The 17,713-nt window shown below is 42.1% G+C and overlaps 1 protein-coding gene across 1 annotated transcript in view; it reads right to left on the reverse strand.

Annotated features, from left to right (window-relative positions):
- The window catches only part of LOC137644330 (uncharacterized), an 89,835-nt gene extending 72,837 nt beyond the window's left edge, over positions 1 to 16,998 (reverse strand). Inside the window, exons 1-2 of the mRNA XM_068377319.1 lie at positions 16,893 to 16,998; positions 16,499 to 16,594 (exon numbers count right to left, since the gene is read on the reverse strand). Of these exons, the coding sequence (XP_068233420.1) occupies positions 16,499 to 16,594; positions 16,893 to 16,998 (202 nt within the window). The remainder of the gene's footprint in view (positions 1 to 16,498; positions 16,595 to 16,892) is intronic.
- Positions 16,999 to 17,713: the final 715 nt, after the last annotated feature.

The following is a 17,713-nucleotide window of genomic DNA, read 5'->3' on the forward strand; positions in this document are numbered from 1 at the left end:
TTGTAAATACATATATTTGTCAGTATTCCTCGTATCATTGCTGACTGGCGACCTACCATTATTATTTGTTTTGTTATGGCCCTTGAGTCCCTTAAGCAAGGCCGGACACGAACCAGTGGCCCGTAACATATTGGCGACCAAATGCCAGGATTCGTTAAGACAGTAATTTCAAATTAATTTTATTAAAGTCAAATTCCCCCCTTTTTCTGTCTTTAGCGACTTGACGGACCTCAATTTCATTTCAAGTAAATTATATTATCACTTGAGTTGGAACCGTGGAAGAACACAGCAAAAGCCTTCTATTCTCATTGTTAAAGTTTTGTGTTTATTAGTGCATGTGTTCACACCGCGAACCCCTTTGTTTTGAAACCCACGTGGAAGAAGTTAGTCATATTGGTTAGCAGGATAGCCAACCGCGTGAAAAGAATTTGTTCTGTTTTTTTTTTCTGAGTGTTTATTATCAAAGTGGTTAAAATTTTCATTTATTATATATATTGTGCATTTAGTGAATGTGTTATTTTGTGTTTAAAAAAAAAAGTGAAGTGAAACTTACGAAATTTTAGGACAAAACCGTGGCAGGCTGAGCACGTGTTCATTTCAAAACATGGCCAACCTGATATAACTCAGCCCATCGCCGTGTTTCCGAACGAAGCCAAGGTTTAATATTGTCTGTTATTATTACCTTTGTCAATTGTTTACCAATTCTATGCAGACCCGAGATTTTAGTCGAATTTCGTTGTATTCACGCACATCAATCATTTAATCTTGTGCATGGAATATTTTATCATTTATCTTTAGTGCTAGGATACCGGCTAGTCTCATCGGAACTTTTGGCTTACGATTCACGTAAACGTTTTACGGCAGTGAGGCATAATTCTGTAAAGTAACGGTAAGACCACGTGGCATTCCTTATTTCGATTTTTTTTTCTTTTGATAGTAAGGGTTCTTAATTTCCTTTTATTACTTTCGTGGGATATTATTTTCATGTACATTATTGATAGGGATAAATTTTTCATTCATATATATTGTGCAGTTAGTGATTGTTTAATTTCGTGTTAAAACTAAGTTTACTGAAATTTACGAAATTTTAGGAAGAAACCGTGGTAGACTAAAACACGTGTTAATTTCCTGTGTTAGTAACCGTAAGCACACGTGGCATTCTTTATTTCAATTTTTCCTTTTCACAGTAAGGGTATGCAATTTCATTTTGTTACTTTCGTGGGGTATTATTTTTATGTACATTTTTGAAAGGGATAATTTTCGTAAGATTGTGTAACATTGTTAACCTAAAGATAAAAGATTTATGAAATCATATTCAATTTAATTTTTTCAGTCAGGGTATAGGATCATTAAGATAAAATATTTGGGAGTGTAATTTATTAAATTCATTTTTTTTTCTAAAGGGAAAGCATGTAAAGGGGTTGATGTTCTTAACGAAGCATTAAGCAATCTTCGTGACATTGTTTGTTTATTTAATTTGTTATACTTTAAGTATAAATACAAACTTTGCTTTAAGTCACAGGGTTGCAAGTGGTGGTGTTGCAACAACGCACCCGCACATTTTTACAAATCAAATTTTTTTCCTTAAGACTAGCATAGGAGCGTCACACATTGTGGAGATTCCATTTTTTTCCTTAAGACTAGCATAGGAGGGTCACACATCGTGGAGATTCCATTTTTTTTCCTTAAGACTAGCATAGGAAGGTCACACATCGTGGAGATTCCATTTTTTTTCCTTAAGACTAGCATAGGAGGGTCACACATCGTGGAGATTCCATTTTTTTCCTTAAGACTAGCATAGGAGGGTCACACATCGTGGAGATTCCATTTTTTTTCCTTAAGACTAGCAAAGGAGGGTCACACATCGTGGAGATTCCATTTTTTTTTCCTTAAGACTAGCATAGGAGGGTCACACATCGTGGAGATTCCATTTTTTTCCCTTAAGACTAGCATAGGAGGGTCACACATCGTGGAGATTTAATTTTTTTCCTTAAGACTAGCATAGGAGGGTCACACATCCTGGAGATTCCATTTTTTTTCCTTAAGTCTAGCATAGGAGGGTCACACATCGTGGAGATTCCATTTTTTTCCTTAAGCTAGCATAGGAGGGTCACACATCGTGGAGATTCCATTTTTTTCCTTAAGACTAGCATAGGAGGGTCACACATCGTGGAGATTCCATTTTTTTTCCTTAAGACTAGCATAGGAGGGTCACACATCCTGGAGATTCCATTTTTTTTCCTTAAGACTAGCATAGGAGGGTCACACATCGTGGAGATTCCATTTTTTCCCTAAGACTAGCATAGGAGGGTCACACATCGTGGAGATTCCATTTTTTTTCCTTAAGACTAGCATAGGAGGGTCACACATCGTGGAGATTCCATTTTTTCCCTAAGACTAGCATAGGAGGGTCACACATCGTGGAGATTCCATTTTTTCCCTAAGACTATCATAGGAGGGTCACACATCGTGGAGATTCCATTTTTTTTCCTTAAGACTAGCATAGGAGGGTCACACATCATGGAGATTCCATTTTTTCCCTAAGACTAGCATAGGAGGGTCACACATCGTGGAGATTCCATTTTTTTTCCTTATGACTAGCATAGGAGGGTCACACATCGTGGAGATTCCATTTTTATTCCTTAAGACTAGCATAGGAGGGTCACACATCGTGGAGATTCCATTTTTTCCCTAAGACTAGCATAGGAGGGTCACACATCGTGGAGATTCCATTTTTTTTCCTTAAGACTAACATAGGAGGGTCACACATCGTGGAGATTCCATTTTTTCCCTAAGACTAGCATAGGAGGGTCACACATCGTGGAGATTCCATTTTTTTCCTTAAGACTAGCATAGGAGGGTCACACATCGTGGAGATTCCATTTTTTTCCTTAAGACTAGCATAGGAGGGTCATACATCGTGGAGATTCCATTTTTATTCCTTAAGACTTGCATAGGAGGGTCACACATCTTGGAGATTCCATTTTTTTTCCTTAAGACTAGCATAGGAGGGTCACACATCGTGGAGATTCCATTTTTTTCTTTTAGACTAGCATAGGAGGGTCACACATCGTGGAGATTCCATTTTTATTCCTTAAGACTTGCATAGGAGGGTCACACATCGTGGAGATTCCATTTTTTTTCCTTAAGACTAGCACAGAGGGTCATTCATTGTTGTGATTCCATTTATTTATGACTAGCATAGAGGGTCATTCATTGTTGTGATTCAATTTTTATATGACTAGCATAGAGATTCACCCATTGTTGTGATACCATTTTTTTTATGACTAGCATAGAGATTCACCCATTGTTGTGATTTCATTTTTTCAAAAGACTAGCATAGAGATTCACCCACTGTGGTGATTCCATTTCTTTTTATGACTAGTATAAAGGTTCACCCATAGTTGTGATTCCATTTTATTTCGTCCAGCATAGTGTCACCCATAGTTGTGACCTCATTTTTCCCTGACTAGCCCAGAGGGTCACCTACTGTATAGTGGTGATTCCATTTTTTATTGTGTAGTACAGTGGTCATATATATCATTACTTGTTTGGATGCATTACAACCGGACAGCCTAAGCTCACCCATTTTCGTGGCGCTGGTTTTCAAGTTAGGCTCCTGTTCAATTACTAGCAAGGCTTGCTATATTTGGTAATAATTCTTTCTCAAGAGGCATTTTTCACAGCCATTGTGCATTTTGCCCAGCTCCATCTTCATCCTTCCTTCCATGAGACTCTTGCATAAGGCTAGAACGTCTTTCCCCTCCGTGTAATTTCTTGCACGGTCAACATCGTACCTTGTGCTGTTGAGTTTGTTCTTGTCTCTATCTCCACAAGAAGTTAGCAAAATGACTGCTGCTGAGATCAGTGCATTTGTGGATTTGGCAGAACGACAAGGCTATGAGGGGGAGGCATTGCGAAGGTATGTGCAGGAGCTCATGAATGAAGACAAAGCCCGGAGAAGAACAGAGCAAGAAAGGATGCGGTATGAAAGAGAGAGAGCGCATGAATTAAGAATGCAGGAGATGGACGCCCGATTGGCACAACTCAATCACTTGCCACCTCAACCCAATGTTGCCAAAGTCCAGCAGGACAATCGCAGGAGGACCCACTTCATTGAAGGGTTCACCGAGGAACTCCTACAGTGGAACTGAAGGTGACCACGTCCCAGCTCAGCAAGAAGTGCGGACTGGGGGCAGGGAGTGATCTTGCACATCAGGGCTACAACTCATGCTTGGGTCAAAAGCCCGTGAAGGGTGTACAGCGAGTGCCCCTCAGGTGCATGAAGGCTGCCAAGCCGGAGCCTAAAACTGTTAGGACGCAACCTGCATGGGAAGACGACTGGCTCGGTGACATTGACCTTGGTGAGGTAGCTTGGCTAAGTGAGGAGGCCCAAGAGTCTTCCTCCTCCAGCAGTGAGTCTGAGCTTTGTACGCCAGAAGTTAATTCTGGTGAAGGTGTGCCACTTTCCACCACAGGGGATAGGGCTACTCCAAGCGTCATGCCAGAGACCTCAGAGGAGGGCCAGGGGTCTCCCTTTTCCCACCGTGAGTCTGAGCCGAGTACCCGCAAATTCAATCCGGGTGAAACTGTGCCACTGAACATCCCTGTAAATAGGGCTATCTCAATCACCAGGCCAGAGGTCTCAGAGTAGGCAAGAGGCAAACCAACCATCAGCGCCGAGACCCCAAGGAGCCAGACAAAGCTCATCAGGTTCCCACTGCTGGATGAGACATTGGTAAACAACAGGGCACCCGCCAACTCGAACGAGGTGGAAATGAATAACCCCTCTAAGGCTGAGTTCCTGCTAAAGGATGAGGTGTCCCTTAAGATCACCCGAGGTTCTCACGATCCTGCTGAGGCCCTGCGCCAGCATATAGTTGTCCCCCATAATTCCCGCTTGTCGGTGCTACGAATGGCCCATGAGGGACTGGGAGGGCACTCTGGGGTGAAGCGCACAACCCAACTGCTGCAGCCCCATTTTTTCCGGCCGGGCTTGCAGAAGGGTGTTAAGGCTTCCGCAACCTCCTACCATCCTTGCCCCGTCTCCGGTAACTATAAGCAATTAATGCTGAGGGCCTCGCTCCAACTCATCCCATCCATTAGTGTCACAGAACTGACACAATTCTTTTATTGGTATGGCTTCCTAGCCACATTTCAGAAGGACGAAGGTTCCCACTTCATGGCAGAGGAGTCACAACCTCTGACCATACTCATAATTCATTTTTGGCTTCACCAGGTGCAAGCAGGAATTCCCAACTGTGGAGTTTACTTAAATGACAGCATAAATTTCTTCCAGACATGGGATAAACTCCAAACTCAAGAGAATGAGCTCTCAGGCATGGGCTCATCTCTTGAGCATCTTGGATCCTATTGTGCGGACCAAAAGTTCCCACTGACATTCCTAAAGGACCGTAATCCTCTAACCTACTTGACTGAGCTACGTAATGGGAATAAGGGGCTCATGAGGTGGGGCATAGACCTCCAGAACTACAACTGGAAGGTCAAGCGCCTAAAGAACTCAGGTGAGAGAGATGTGTTTTCCCGGCATTAGTGCCCAATGCACAGTGCCATGACCATAGCATAGCCATAGTCAGTAGGTTAATTTAGGTTGTATGGAAAAATTTTAATGGCCTTGGTGTCTCCCCAGGTAAATAAACTTGAGGAGCCATCTTGGCATCATTATTTGCATTTAATCTATTTTTATGTATTTATTTTATCTTTTTTTTGCATATAAGCCAATTTTCTTTAATTTTATGCCTACCACTGCACTAGGTCACATAACTTAAACAATTTTTTACATTTTAATTTTCAATTTTGCATTTTTTAATTTTTCAGTTGCTGCATCACAGCCAGCATACTTATTTCTACGTGGCACTTAAAGTTAATTTACTGTCAAAATAACGTAAAATGGTGACCCTAGTTGCAGCTTAGATATTTATCCATCATCGTGGTGAGACTCACTGAGGGAGGAATCATTAAGGCTAGTGGCTTCAGACCTTTCTTGCAGAGTTCTTGTCCTGTTTTAGGACAAAATCTCTGCTAAAATGGGGGGCTGTTAGTAATGGTGGTCATTACGCCACCTTTTTTCAAATAACAAAATACCCCGCCAGCAAGCATGGGTCGAAATGCCACGAGTTTTGGGACCCTACCCAGAGTCTCACCCCCCTCCCACCATCCTATACCAGTCTACTCCCCCTGAGATCTCAATTTCAGCTACCTTCTACGAGACACGTGACCAAGCCTGACCAATAGGACACCGGTCAGGCCAATCCCCCCTACCCGCCCCCCTCAATTGGGGGTCAAGTGGGGTTGATCTACCCAGGGAAAACTGGAGATCCTTCTTCGTGAGTCAGCATCCATAAGGAGAACATCTCCTCTTCTTCACTCAACCTCCTTGAGGGAAACAACATCGCTCTTCACCCTCAAGACATCAGGGAGGCAGGACCTCTGTCTACTTCTTTCCACAAGGGAAGGAAATCAGAGTCCTTTTTACTAAAAGTAAGGTGTCTGATTTTGAGATTCTCAATATCCTTACCCAACCTCCCATCCTTTCCTTATCACATCCCATTTTCCTTATCCTCTAAAGAAATCCTACCCACTGAACCTTGTATCCTATCCCCTATACCCAGACCACGTGTGCTGTTTAGTCCTAGTTTTAATACATTCACCCTGTGACAGTGTTGATACCCATGTGTAACGTTTAAATCCCTAAGCTTGGCATTGTCATTTAATTTGCTTGAAAGTCTTAACCACACGACTTCATCGTGTTCCAAGCCGGTAGAAGTAAGTGTGCTGATAATAATTCAATTTATTTCCCCCTTCCAGGGAACGTGATTGCTGTGCTGGAGTTTCATCCACGGTCCCCCCAAACTCCACCCGAAGCTCCTCGTGGCATAAATTACAATATAAATAATTAGCTGTTGTGCTCCCCTTTTCTTTTATTAATTTTTATTTAAATATTATTGTAAATACATATATTTGTCAGTATTCCTTGTATCATTGCTGACTGGCGACCTACCATTATTATTTGTTTTGTTATGGCCCTTGAGTCCCTTAAGCAAGGCCGGACTCGAACCAGTGGCCCGTAACAATATATATATATATATATATATATACATATATATATATATATATATATGTATATATATATATATATATATATATATAACATAATGTTTACCTCTAATAGAGGCTACACGGTTGTTTGAAAAACATAACAGAATTTTCTTATACGACCCATATTTACAAACATTAGTGAACACCTCAAAAATTAATGTTTAACAAAACTCATAATTTTTTTTTTGTAATGCTTTAAAGTCATATCTTATCAAATTCGAAGCCTGGGGGTATTCGGGGAAATTGAGTTAAATTATTAATATTATTCATTAATAAATAGGTTACATTGTAATCACATTTCAATATTGTACTGGAGTAGAGAAAGTAAGAACATTGTTTTTATACCTTCTTCTCCAATTAGATTAAAATGTATTTTCTGAATAAAGTTTTGTTGTAAGTAATTTGGTACTGGGGAGAATGATGTAATAATCACTGTGTTTTCATGAATGAGTTTATTAGTGATTAAAGCAATTCAAATAGACAATACACTTTGTTTTAGTGAGAAAAAAAATACATTTTCGCATTTAGTTCAAGCGATGGAAACAAATCCAGTGTTAGCCCAAAGTAGACACGTGAAAGTTTGCATGTTTCTTTTAGAATTGATTTCTGTTAAAACTTGAGTCTGGATGATTAAAGGTATACATATGCTTAATGTTTGATTGAATATGACAGTGTATATATATGTATATATATATATATATATATATATATACATACATATATACAGTATATATATATATATATATATATATATTTGGCTATTATTATTATTATTATTACTATCCAAGCTACAACCCTAATTGGAAAAGCAAGATGCTATAAGCCCAGGGGCTCCAATAGGGGAAAATAGCCCAGTGAGGAAAGGAAATAAGGAAATAAATAACTGAAGAGAACAAATTAACAATAAATCATTCTAAAAAAGGTAATGTCAAAAGAGATATATCATATATAAACTATTAATAACGTCAACAACAAATATGTCATATATAAACTATAAAAAGACTCATGTCCGCCTGGTCAACAAAAAAGCATTTGCTCCAACTTTGAACTTTTGAAGTTCTACTGATTCAACAACCCGATTAGGAAGATCATTCCACAACTTGGTAACAGCTGGAATAAAACTTCTAGAGTACTGCGTAGTATTGAGTCTTATGATGGAGAAGGCCTGGCTATTAGAATTAACTGCCTGCCTAGTATTACGAACAGGATAGAATTGTCCAGGGAGATCTGAATGTAAAGGATGGTCAGAGTTATGAAAAATCTTATGCAACATGCATAATGAACTAATTGATCGACGGTGCCAGAGATTAATATCTAGATCATTAATATAAAATTTAATAGACCGTAAGTTTCTGTCCAACAAATTAAGATGAGAATCAGCAGCTGAAGACCAGACAGGAGAACAATACTCAAAACAAGGTAGGATAAAAGAATTAAAACACTTCTTCAGAATAGATTGATCACCGAAAATCTTAAAAGACTTTCTCAATAAGCCAATTTTTTGTGCAATTGAAGAAGACACAGACCTTATATGTTTCTCAAAAGTAAATTTGCTGTCAAGAATCACGCCTAAAATTTTGAAAGAGTCATACAAATTTAAAGAAACATTATCAATACTGAGATCCGGATGTTGAGGAGCCACCGTCCTTGACCTACTTACAATCATACTTTGAGTTTTGTTAGGATTCAACTTCATACCCCATAATTTGCACCATGGACTAATTTTAGCTAAATCTCTATTAAGGGATTCACCAACCCCAGATCTACATTCAGGGGATGGAATTGATGCAAAGAGAGTAGCATCATCTGCATATGCAACAAGCTTATTTTCTAGGCCAAACCACATGTCATGTGTATATAGTATGAAAAGTAATGGGCCAAGAACACTACCCTGTGGAACACCGGATATCACATTCCTATACTCACTTTGGTGCCCATCAACAACAACTCTTTGAGATCTACTACTTAAAAAATCAATAATAATGCTAAGAAACGACCCACCCACTCCCAACTGTTTCAGTTTGAAAACAAGGGCCTCATGATTAACACGGTCAAAGGCAGCACTAAAATCAAGGCCAATCATACGAACTTCCCGACCACAATCAAGGGATTTCTGTACTGCATTGGAGATTGTAAGAAGGGCATCACATGCTCCAAGGCCTTTCCGAAAACCAAATTGCAAACTAGGGAATAGGTGATTACCTTCAGCAAACCTATTAAGACGTTTTGCCAGAAGACGTTCAAAAACTTTAGATAATATGGGAGTTATGGAAATTGGGCGGTAATCAGTGGGACTTGAGCTACCACAAACACATTTACATAGATGAGTAACATTACCAATTCTCCAACAAGTGCTAAAAGCTCCTCTTCTTGCTAACTTGCGTAAAATAACAGATAACTTTGGAGCTAAGAAATCTGCTGTCTTTATAAAAAACAAAGGAAAAATACCATTAGGGTCTACACCTCCATAAGCATCAAGGTCCATCAACAGATCTTTAATCTCACGAGATCGAAAAGCTAAACTAGTTAGTTTAGCCTCAGGAAAACAGGAATGAGGAAGTTCAAGTTTTTCATTACTCTGTTTACTGTCAAAAACATCAGCCAAAAGGGTTGCCTTTTCCTTTGGACAGTGAGTGACTGAGCCATCTGGTTTAAGTAAAGGAGGAACTGTTGCATCTACACCAAAGAGTGCAGATTTAAGGGTAGACCACCATTTATGTTCCTGAGTTGTACCAGAGAGGGTTTCTTCTATGATTAAATTGTACTCCTTTTCAGTTGAGGCATAAACTCTCTGAGCAAAAGCTCGAAGCTGAGTATAGTTGTTCCAGGTCAAATCTGATCTGTTACCCTTCCAAAGGTGATAGGCCTCCTGCTTCTCCAAATAAGCACGTCTACAATCATCATTGAACCACGGTTTGTCCTTCATTCGGTACCTTAGCACACGAGAAGGGATACGCCTATCAATTATGTTGACTAGATTCTCATTCAAAGGGACAACAGGATCTACACTATTATATAATTGTGACCAATTCAAGCACAAAAGATCATGCAAAATCCCATTCCAGTCTGCTTGGGATTTCATATAAATTTTACAAGAATATGATATATCAGGGACAGGCTGCTCAGTCTTCACTAATAATGAAATCAAGGCATGATCAGAAGTCCCGACTGGAGAACCAACCTTACTAGTTATAACGCCAGGGGAGTCAGTGTATACGAGGTCCAAGCAATTACCAGACCTGTGAGTAGCTTCATTTATGATTTGCTCACAGCCTGATTCCGAGGCAAAGTCTAAAGCTCTTAAGCCATGGCGATCGGTAGGAGAGATAGAACTCAACCACTCCCTATGGTGAGCATCAAAATCACCAACAAAGACAAACGAAGCCTTTCTATCATCTTCTTGTATCTTAGCCATAATGGTAAGAAGACAATCGAAGATAGAATCATCCATGTCTGGATTCCGGTAGATTGAACACAAATAAAAGTTATTATGCCTGCCACAAACTTTTATTACCTGAATCTCATGACATCCACATTGATAGCAGAACTTATGAGAAGCAGGGTACTCGGTCCTAATATACACCGCCATTCCCCTGGCCCTAGGAATGGAATCACGTTTCAGCATTATTGGATTCTTAAAACCAGTTATAAGGAGCTCAGATGAGTGCCTCATATTAGAAACCAAAGTTTCTGAACACAAAAGAATATCATACTGTCTGGACGCAACTGTAAGGTCTCGGATATTTGCATGAAGACCACGAATATTGCAATACAGAAGACGACATTGTCGAAATCTAGGACGTACTGGTCCCGGATTTCGCTCAATGTCTCCAGACAGCATAAGAATTAATAGAAATAAAAAAGAGACATCATACTTAAAAACTAGATTAACAAGAATTAAAACAAAAACAATATGTACAGAATAATAATAAAAGTGATTGATGATATCCATAGACTATAGTAAAAAGTCGGAAAAACTGGTCAACATGGAGGAGCCGATACACCATGCAAGGCTAAATACCCTCCAGGATAGCCACTTCAACTGAAGGGAGGACAGTAAGGATGGTTTTGAGAAGAAAAAATCAGAAAAAGGAAAAGACAACCTCTTGATAAACCACCAGGCATCCATGGCCCTTCTATTAAGCCTGCCCAACACACCAGTTCAAAAAAAACAAGAGGAAGGAAAAAAAATAAGATAGAATAGTGTGCTCGAGTGTACCCTCAAGCAAGAGAACTCTAACCCAAGACAGTGGAAGACCATGGTACAGAGGCTATGGCACTACCCAAGACTAGAGGACAATGGTTTAATTTTGGAGTGTCCTTCTCCTAGAAGAGCTGCTTACCACAGCTAAAGAGTCTCTTCTACCCTTACCAAGAGGAAAGTACACTGAACAAATTGCAGTGCAGTAATTAACCCCTTGGTGAAGAAGTGTTAAGTATCTCATTGTTGTCAGATGTATGAGGAAAGACGAGAATATGTAAAGAATAGGCCAGACTATTCCGTGTAAGTGTAGGCAAAGAAAAAATAAGCCGTGACTAGAGAGAGGGGTCCAATGCAATACTGTCTGGCCAGTCAAAGGATCCAATACCTCTCTAGTGGTAGTATCTCAACGGGCGGCTGGTGCCCTGGCCAACCTACTACCTATAGAAGCGTGATTGAAGTTCCTAAGGTACCTTCAAAAGGATACATTATATAATACAGTGATATTCCCAGAGAATTAACCTTCAGATTCCAGAATTCTAACTCCTGGAGCGAATATTCTTAAAATTTTCTCAAGGATATCGCATAAAATCAGAGGACGCATTCTTGACACGTCACATAGCAATATCCACCCCTAATAGCGTTAACGCTTCGAGGGGGACGTGGCAAAAGAATAGAAGCGGGCTATAACAAGGTTACCCCCATTCCCGTACTACTATTGACCAACACCCCAGCGCCATTCCCAGGATGGCGGACATCCCTAATTTTGTAGCGATTTCGCTCAGTGGTGTTCCCTGTTGATCTAACTTTTCGATCGATTTTCAAGGATTTATTATGCATTCTCCAACTTCTTTCGCGTTCGGAAACTTGAGTATTGGGTCTTTACATTGAATAGTTTTTTAGCTCGCTTTTCACAGTGAAATCTTAATGATTTATTGTGTTTAGAGCTAGCCTGTACCAGAGGCGTTATGAGCGCTGTCGTTCGTTGGGCATGTTATTTAGTTAGCAGAACGACTTCCCGGATTCTAATAGCTTCATATATCATTAATTGATTATTTTATTATGTTAATTATTTAGGCAATATATTCTTGTAAAGATATTTACATTGTGCATATTTTTCCTTTCCATGTCGATCGCATAGTTAGAGTCTTGGTGAGTGAGGTAACCGAGATCTCGTGTTTTTATACGTTAGACACTCCCCGGTTACCCTTGTGTATGGTGATTTCAATTATGCAGAGATAGGTATCTCTTTTATTTGGATGAACTTTATCCCACTCAAAAAAGGCAGTTTAAGGGTAATCCCTCTTACCTCTGAGTGTAGCCTCAGGCTACAACCTTAGCGGGTCGGCCTCAAATTTTTAATTCAGGCATGACTTTCCTACGGTTTTTTCTGCCCTTCCTCTGTAACCGCAGATGCAGGTTTTTGGGGTTTTGGCCATAATCTCAGAGTATTTAGTCTGTGGTCGGTAGCTACTTGGCAAGATGAATGGAATTTTTTTGCTACGTTAGGCTACCGACATAGGAAGCTAAACCTCCCTAGGCCACTCCTGAAGGGTCTCTACAATATGACCCTTCTTCCTTTGACCTAGGAGACTAGTCCTGTATTAGTGGACCATAGGCTGATGAATAGAATTCTTCTTATGCTTAGGGGACACCGGCACTGCAACCCCGTTTCCTTTCCCTTAGGGGTGGTGGCGAGGGTGCTACCAACCTCTTATTTGTATTAATCTAACCCTAGGCTAAGGAATAGAATTCTTTAGCCGCCTGGGATAGTTCTAATACAGGAACGGAGTTGTTTGGTGGGGTAGGACAGGCTAAGGCCGGCTCCTGCTGTACCTTTCTCAGGACCCTCTTTTCCCTTCCCTTCTATCACTATATGTTGGCGAATCCCGGCAACCTTACTGTTGCCGGTGGGTTCCCGGGATCGTCCAGACTCCCACTCTTACAGTTGATAGCTGCCGGCCGGCAGTCCTAACATCTGTCGGCAGACAGCAATGACAGCTGTGAGTTGCTGGGCATTTTAGTTGCCAGCCGGCAGTAAAGACTACTGCCGGCCGGCAGTTATGGCTGCTGCCGGCCGGCAGTCATTGTGACTGCTGGCAGGCAACCAGGGCAGCTGCCGGCCAGCAGCTGCTGGTCATGTTGGCTTTAAGTGGGAAGTCACTTCTGTTTACAAAGGTTCTTCAGTTCTTTCTTGAACTGCTAGCAACAGTGGCTACTGCCGGGGTGCTGCCTACCAGACCGGCACAGAATGGTGCCTGCTACAACGGCAGCATGCCGACTGACAATACTGGCCAGCGGTGCCGGCCGGCAAGGTTTAGACAGATCCTTGCCGGCGACAGTACTATAGCTAGATGGAAGCTTAAATTTTATATTTTCCCCTTCCATTTGATCCTTCTTTCCGGAGAAGGTAGTAATAGTAGATTTTTTGGGCTCAAGCCATGTCGTCCTGATGGAAGTTCCTAACGGGTAGCTTCCTTGGGTATATATAACTACGGCGATATTCCCAGAGAATTTACCTTAAGGTACCCAGAATTCTAACTCCTGGAGCGAATATCCCTAATAAAAGAACCAGGGATATCGCGAAATATCAGAGGACGTATTCTTGACACGCCACATAGCAATCTGCACCCCAAACAGAGTTAACACTTCGAAGGGGTCAATTGGCAAGAAAACGAAAACGAGAAAGAAAGGAGAGCCGCTCGCAAGGTATCTCTCCTCTCCCGTTTCGTAAGCGTGCATTGCGCCGATCACGGCGCCATCTGTATTCCTTTTTGCATAGCTCGATAACTCGGTGTTTTTTCCCTGTGTTTCTCGCAATTCTTGGATTATTTCAACTTATAATGCTTTCTCCAACTTCTGCTTCTGATAAGTTGAGTATTATTTCTTTTATGTATAAATGTAAGCTCTTGGTAAATTTAAAAGTGATTTGATAGTGATATCGTTGTTACAAGAGCTGTTGCCTACCTGAGGCGTCCTGGACGCTGTCGCTCGCTAGGTATGAGTTATTTAGTTAGCCAGAGCAACGTTCCCGGCTGTTTTACTTTAATAATTTTAGCTGTTTAGCGTTACATAGGATTTATTTATATGATGCTTTTAGTAATTTTGTTTTGGCGAAGGATTTGCCGATTCTGTCCTACGCTAGACCTTGTAGCCTAGTCGTTTGGCCCTAGTACTTTCCTGCATGATATTCAGATTTCCGAGTGTTTTAAAAAGTTTATTGAAGCTTTAGGCAGTTTTATACATTTAAGATTATGTTGATTTCTTCCAAGATAGTATACGAGTGAGTTCTGGTGATTTAGGTAATCGATTCTCTTTGCGCCTAGGCTAGTTGTCTATGGGGCCTTAGTATACTTTCTCACACTCCCCGGTTGCTCTCTTCTCTTCGGAGAAGGTGTGCAATCCCTTTCCCTCTGTTTTAGCCTTGGGCTTAACCCTAATGGTTTATCTGAATTGACTTTAGATACAACTATTTAAGGGTGTTTCTGTTCCTTCCTGTTTCCAGTAAGTCTGGCTTCAGGGAGGGGGCAAGGCATCAGAGTTCTTAGTCTGAGTCTGTTTATGTCTAGCTTGTGGTTGAGATTCCCTCGCTAGACTGACAACAGACATAGGAGGCTTAGCCTCCTTAGTTCACTTTTGAAGGTTTCTGTACGAGATGATTCCTTCTTCTTATGATCTAGCAGACTAGTCCTGTGTTGTTGTTCTCGGTGTGGAGATCCTCTTTTCTGTGAATAACAACGCCTTCCTTGCTTTGGTTCCGAGGGAGTTGGCAAGTATTGCTGGCCTCCCTCCTCGGAGCTCCCCTAGGCCAAGATGAGTTTTCTTGGCTGCGGGTGATTCATTATTAGAGCAAGGTTGGCAGGACCCTCTTCTCCCTTTCCCCCTCTTTCCTTTGTGATGGCCTAGCCATTGCATTCCTGTCCGTCATTCTACATCTGTACCTAGCATAGGTTAGGATGTGGGGTTGACTCAGTCCCTTGCCGGCCGGCAGTGCGTGCCGGCCGGCAAGGGTCTTCTGCTTTGAGTGCTGCCCAGACCTCCCTTGGTCTCTCATCCATGTTTGTCTGTAGAGCCAGATGGCATTGGTCAGGAAGCCTGAAGTCATATTCTCCCTTCCTTATGTGCACTCTTTCGGGTTGCCGGGTTATGAGGTAGTACAGTCTCTTATCCCGGCATACATTCCGTTTTTCTTCTAGTGTTGTACCCTAGCCCGGCTGCCGGCCTGAGTGGCCGGCAGCCGGGCACTCGGAGTTCTCTGGTTCTTTTGCTGCCGGCCGGCATTGGTTGTATACCTTTGCCGGCCGGCTATATATCACACCATGGTCTGCTGGCCGCTACGATTGGTGGCCGGCAGCTGGGTGCTATCTTGTGTAGTTGCCGGCCGTCAGTCATTGCCGGCCAGCACATGCATTTGAACCAGCGTTCTTCCACCTTATAGTTCTTAAGTAGTATACTTTGGAACTAGTTAAGGTGTGTGCGGCACATTACCTTCTATACTGTAGCCAGTATTTTTCAGTATAGTATATACTGTAGGGAGAAAACTATAGTATAGTATTTGTTACAACACTAAGTTTTTCTAACACTTTTGTGTTGTCTCGCGCAACCCTTTGGTGTAACCTTACATATAAAGAGAATGAGTTCATTCTTGTTTACTATCCAGCATTTTAAAATCATGTTTGTGTGTGAACTACACCTGTTTCCTCTGGAAATTATTCATTGGTTGCTCTAGAATAGATTAACCATACGATTTTATTATCTGGAAGGTTGCAGCAATTGACTGTGCGGGAAATACAAGTGTGTGTCTTTCCTTTCTAGTTTAGTTGTGCTAAGCTATATATATCCAGTGATACGTAGTTCACTTGATACTCATGGAATTTCTTCTCTTTAGAGGAGGACCATCCGAAGTGTGGAAGCGTTTTCTGCAACATCCGCAGCAAGAACTTCTGTGGATATGATTTGTGTAGGAGGCACGCAGCATGCGCAGTCTCCAAAGGTGATCTCAGGTATTGGGACCCGCAGGTATGTACCTTGTGCACAAACCTGATTACTGAGGCTTTTGATTCCCCTAAGACGGCGGAGTCAAGGGACGCAGCAAGGGAGAAGCTTCGTACCTGGGTAATGGGCTTTCAGAAGAACACTTTTGGCCCCTATCTTCCAAGTGAGAAGATGAGGGCTTACCTTTTCCCCAGGGCGTCAGCTGATGCAATGATTCTCCAGCCTCAAGTGGAGATACCAGTGGTTCAGATCCCTGTGGATTCTGAAGTCGCGGACGCCCTGCAGGAAATCCAATTGGACGATAGGATGTCGGAGGTGTCCGAGCGTCTGGAAGATGACCTTTTGGCAGAAGACCAGGATGAAGAGCAGGCTCCAGACAATGAAGAGGAAGAGGTCGACGAGGCGTCAGCTACTCCGGTTCAGGCCCCTGAACCTATTCCCTCAACATCGTCCTCTCTCCCAGATGAGCTGGGAAAGACCCTTTCCTCCATCGTTGGAATGATCCAACAGATGCAGAGGGAGAATAATGAGAAGGCGGCTGCAATGGAGCTGGAGATGCGGAGACTTGCAGCATCACGTGGGCCCCAGAAGAAGCTCAGCGAGAAAGACCTTCGCTTATGCTCAGATGTTAACCCTTGGAAGTATGCTGAGCACATGCCTATGACGACGGGAAAAATCGTCATTTCGGAGAAGTTGGGCTCAGTCCCCGTTAAGGAGGTGGAATTCTGGCCCAGCAAAGAGTCGTATCCGGACTGTTATGTCCGTCTAAGGAAGGAACCAGCCTCAAAGGAAGAAACAGAGCTGAAGGAGGTCATAGTTTTGGACTACGCTAAGGCTCAAGCTTTATTGTCAAGCTCAATGAAAGAGAGGGGCTTCTCAAACTCGAAGGTACCTGCTTTGAGTAAAAAGCACCCTTCCTTTGTGCCCTCTCCTTCTAGAACCTTCCCCTTTATGCAGAAAAGGTTTACGGCAGTGCTGAAAGCAGTCGAGGCAGGTAAGCCATGCCCCTCCTTGGAGGAGTGTAAACCTCTGTCTTTGGCCATACCCATGGACCACAAGGACTGGAAGGACGTCCATCTTACCTTCTCAGTCGGGAAGTTGGAGGCTGATATTGCCGGACGTCAGTTCGGTGAGAACCTCCCCAAGCTGTCTGACTTTCTTTTGCAAAGGGAGCTTGAGACAAAAGAAAGACTCGCTGCCTCAATGTCTCATCAAACAACTCTGGAGACAATGGCAAGTGACCCCAAGGTCCATGAGATGTTCATGGTAGTGGCTAAGACACACCTAGTCACAGTGACGAAGGACCTTTATAGCTTCGTCAAAGTTAGGAGGGCTTGTAGGGAGTTCCTGTTCGCCTCGGCTGCGGTGAGGCACGAGCCAAGGAAGCTAATGTCCTCC

The sequence above is a fragment of the Palaemon carinicauda genome, chromosome 7 (assembly GCF_036898095.1).
Source record: "Palaemon carinicauda isolate YSFRI2023 chromosome 7, ASM3689809v2, whole genome shotgun sequence".
Lineage (NCBI taxonomy): Eukaryota > Metazoa > Arthropoda > Malacostraca > Decapoda > Palaemonidae > Palaemon > Palaemon carinicauda.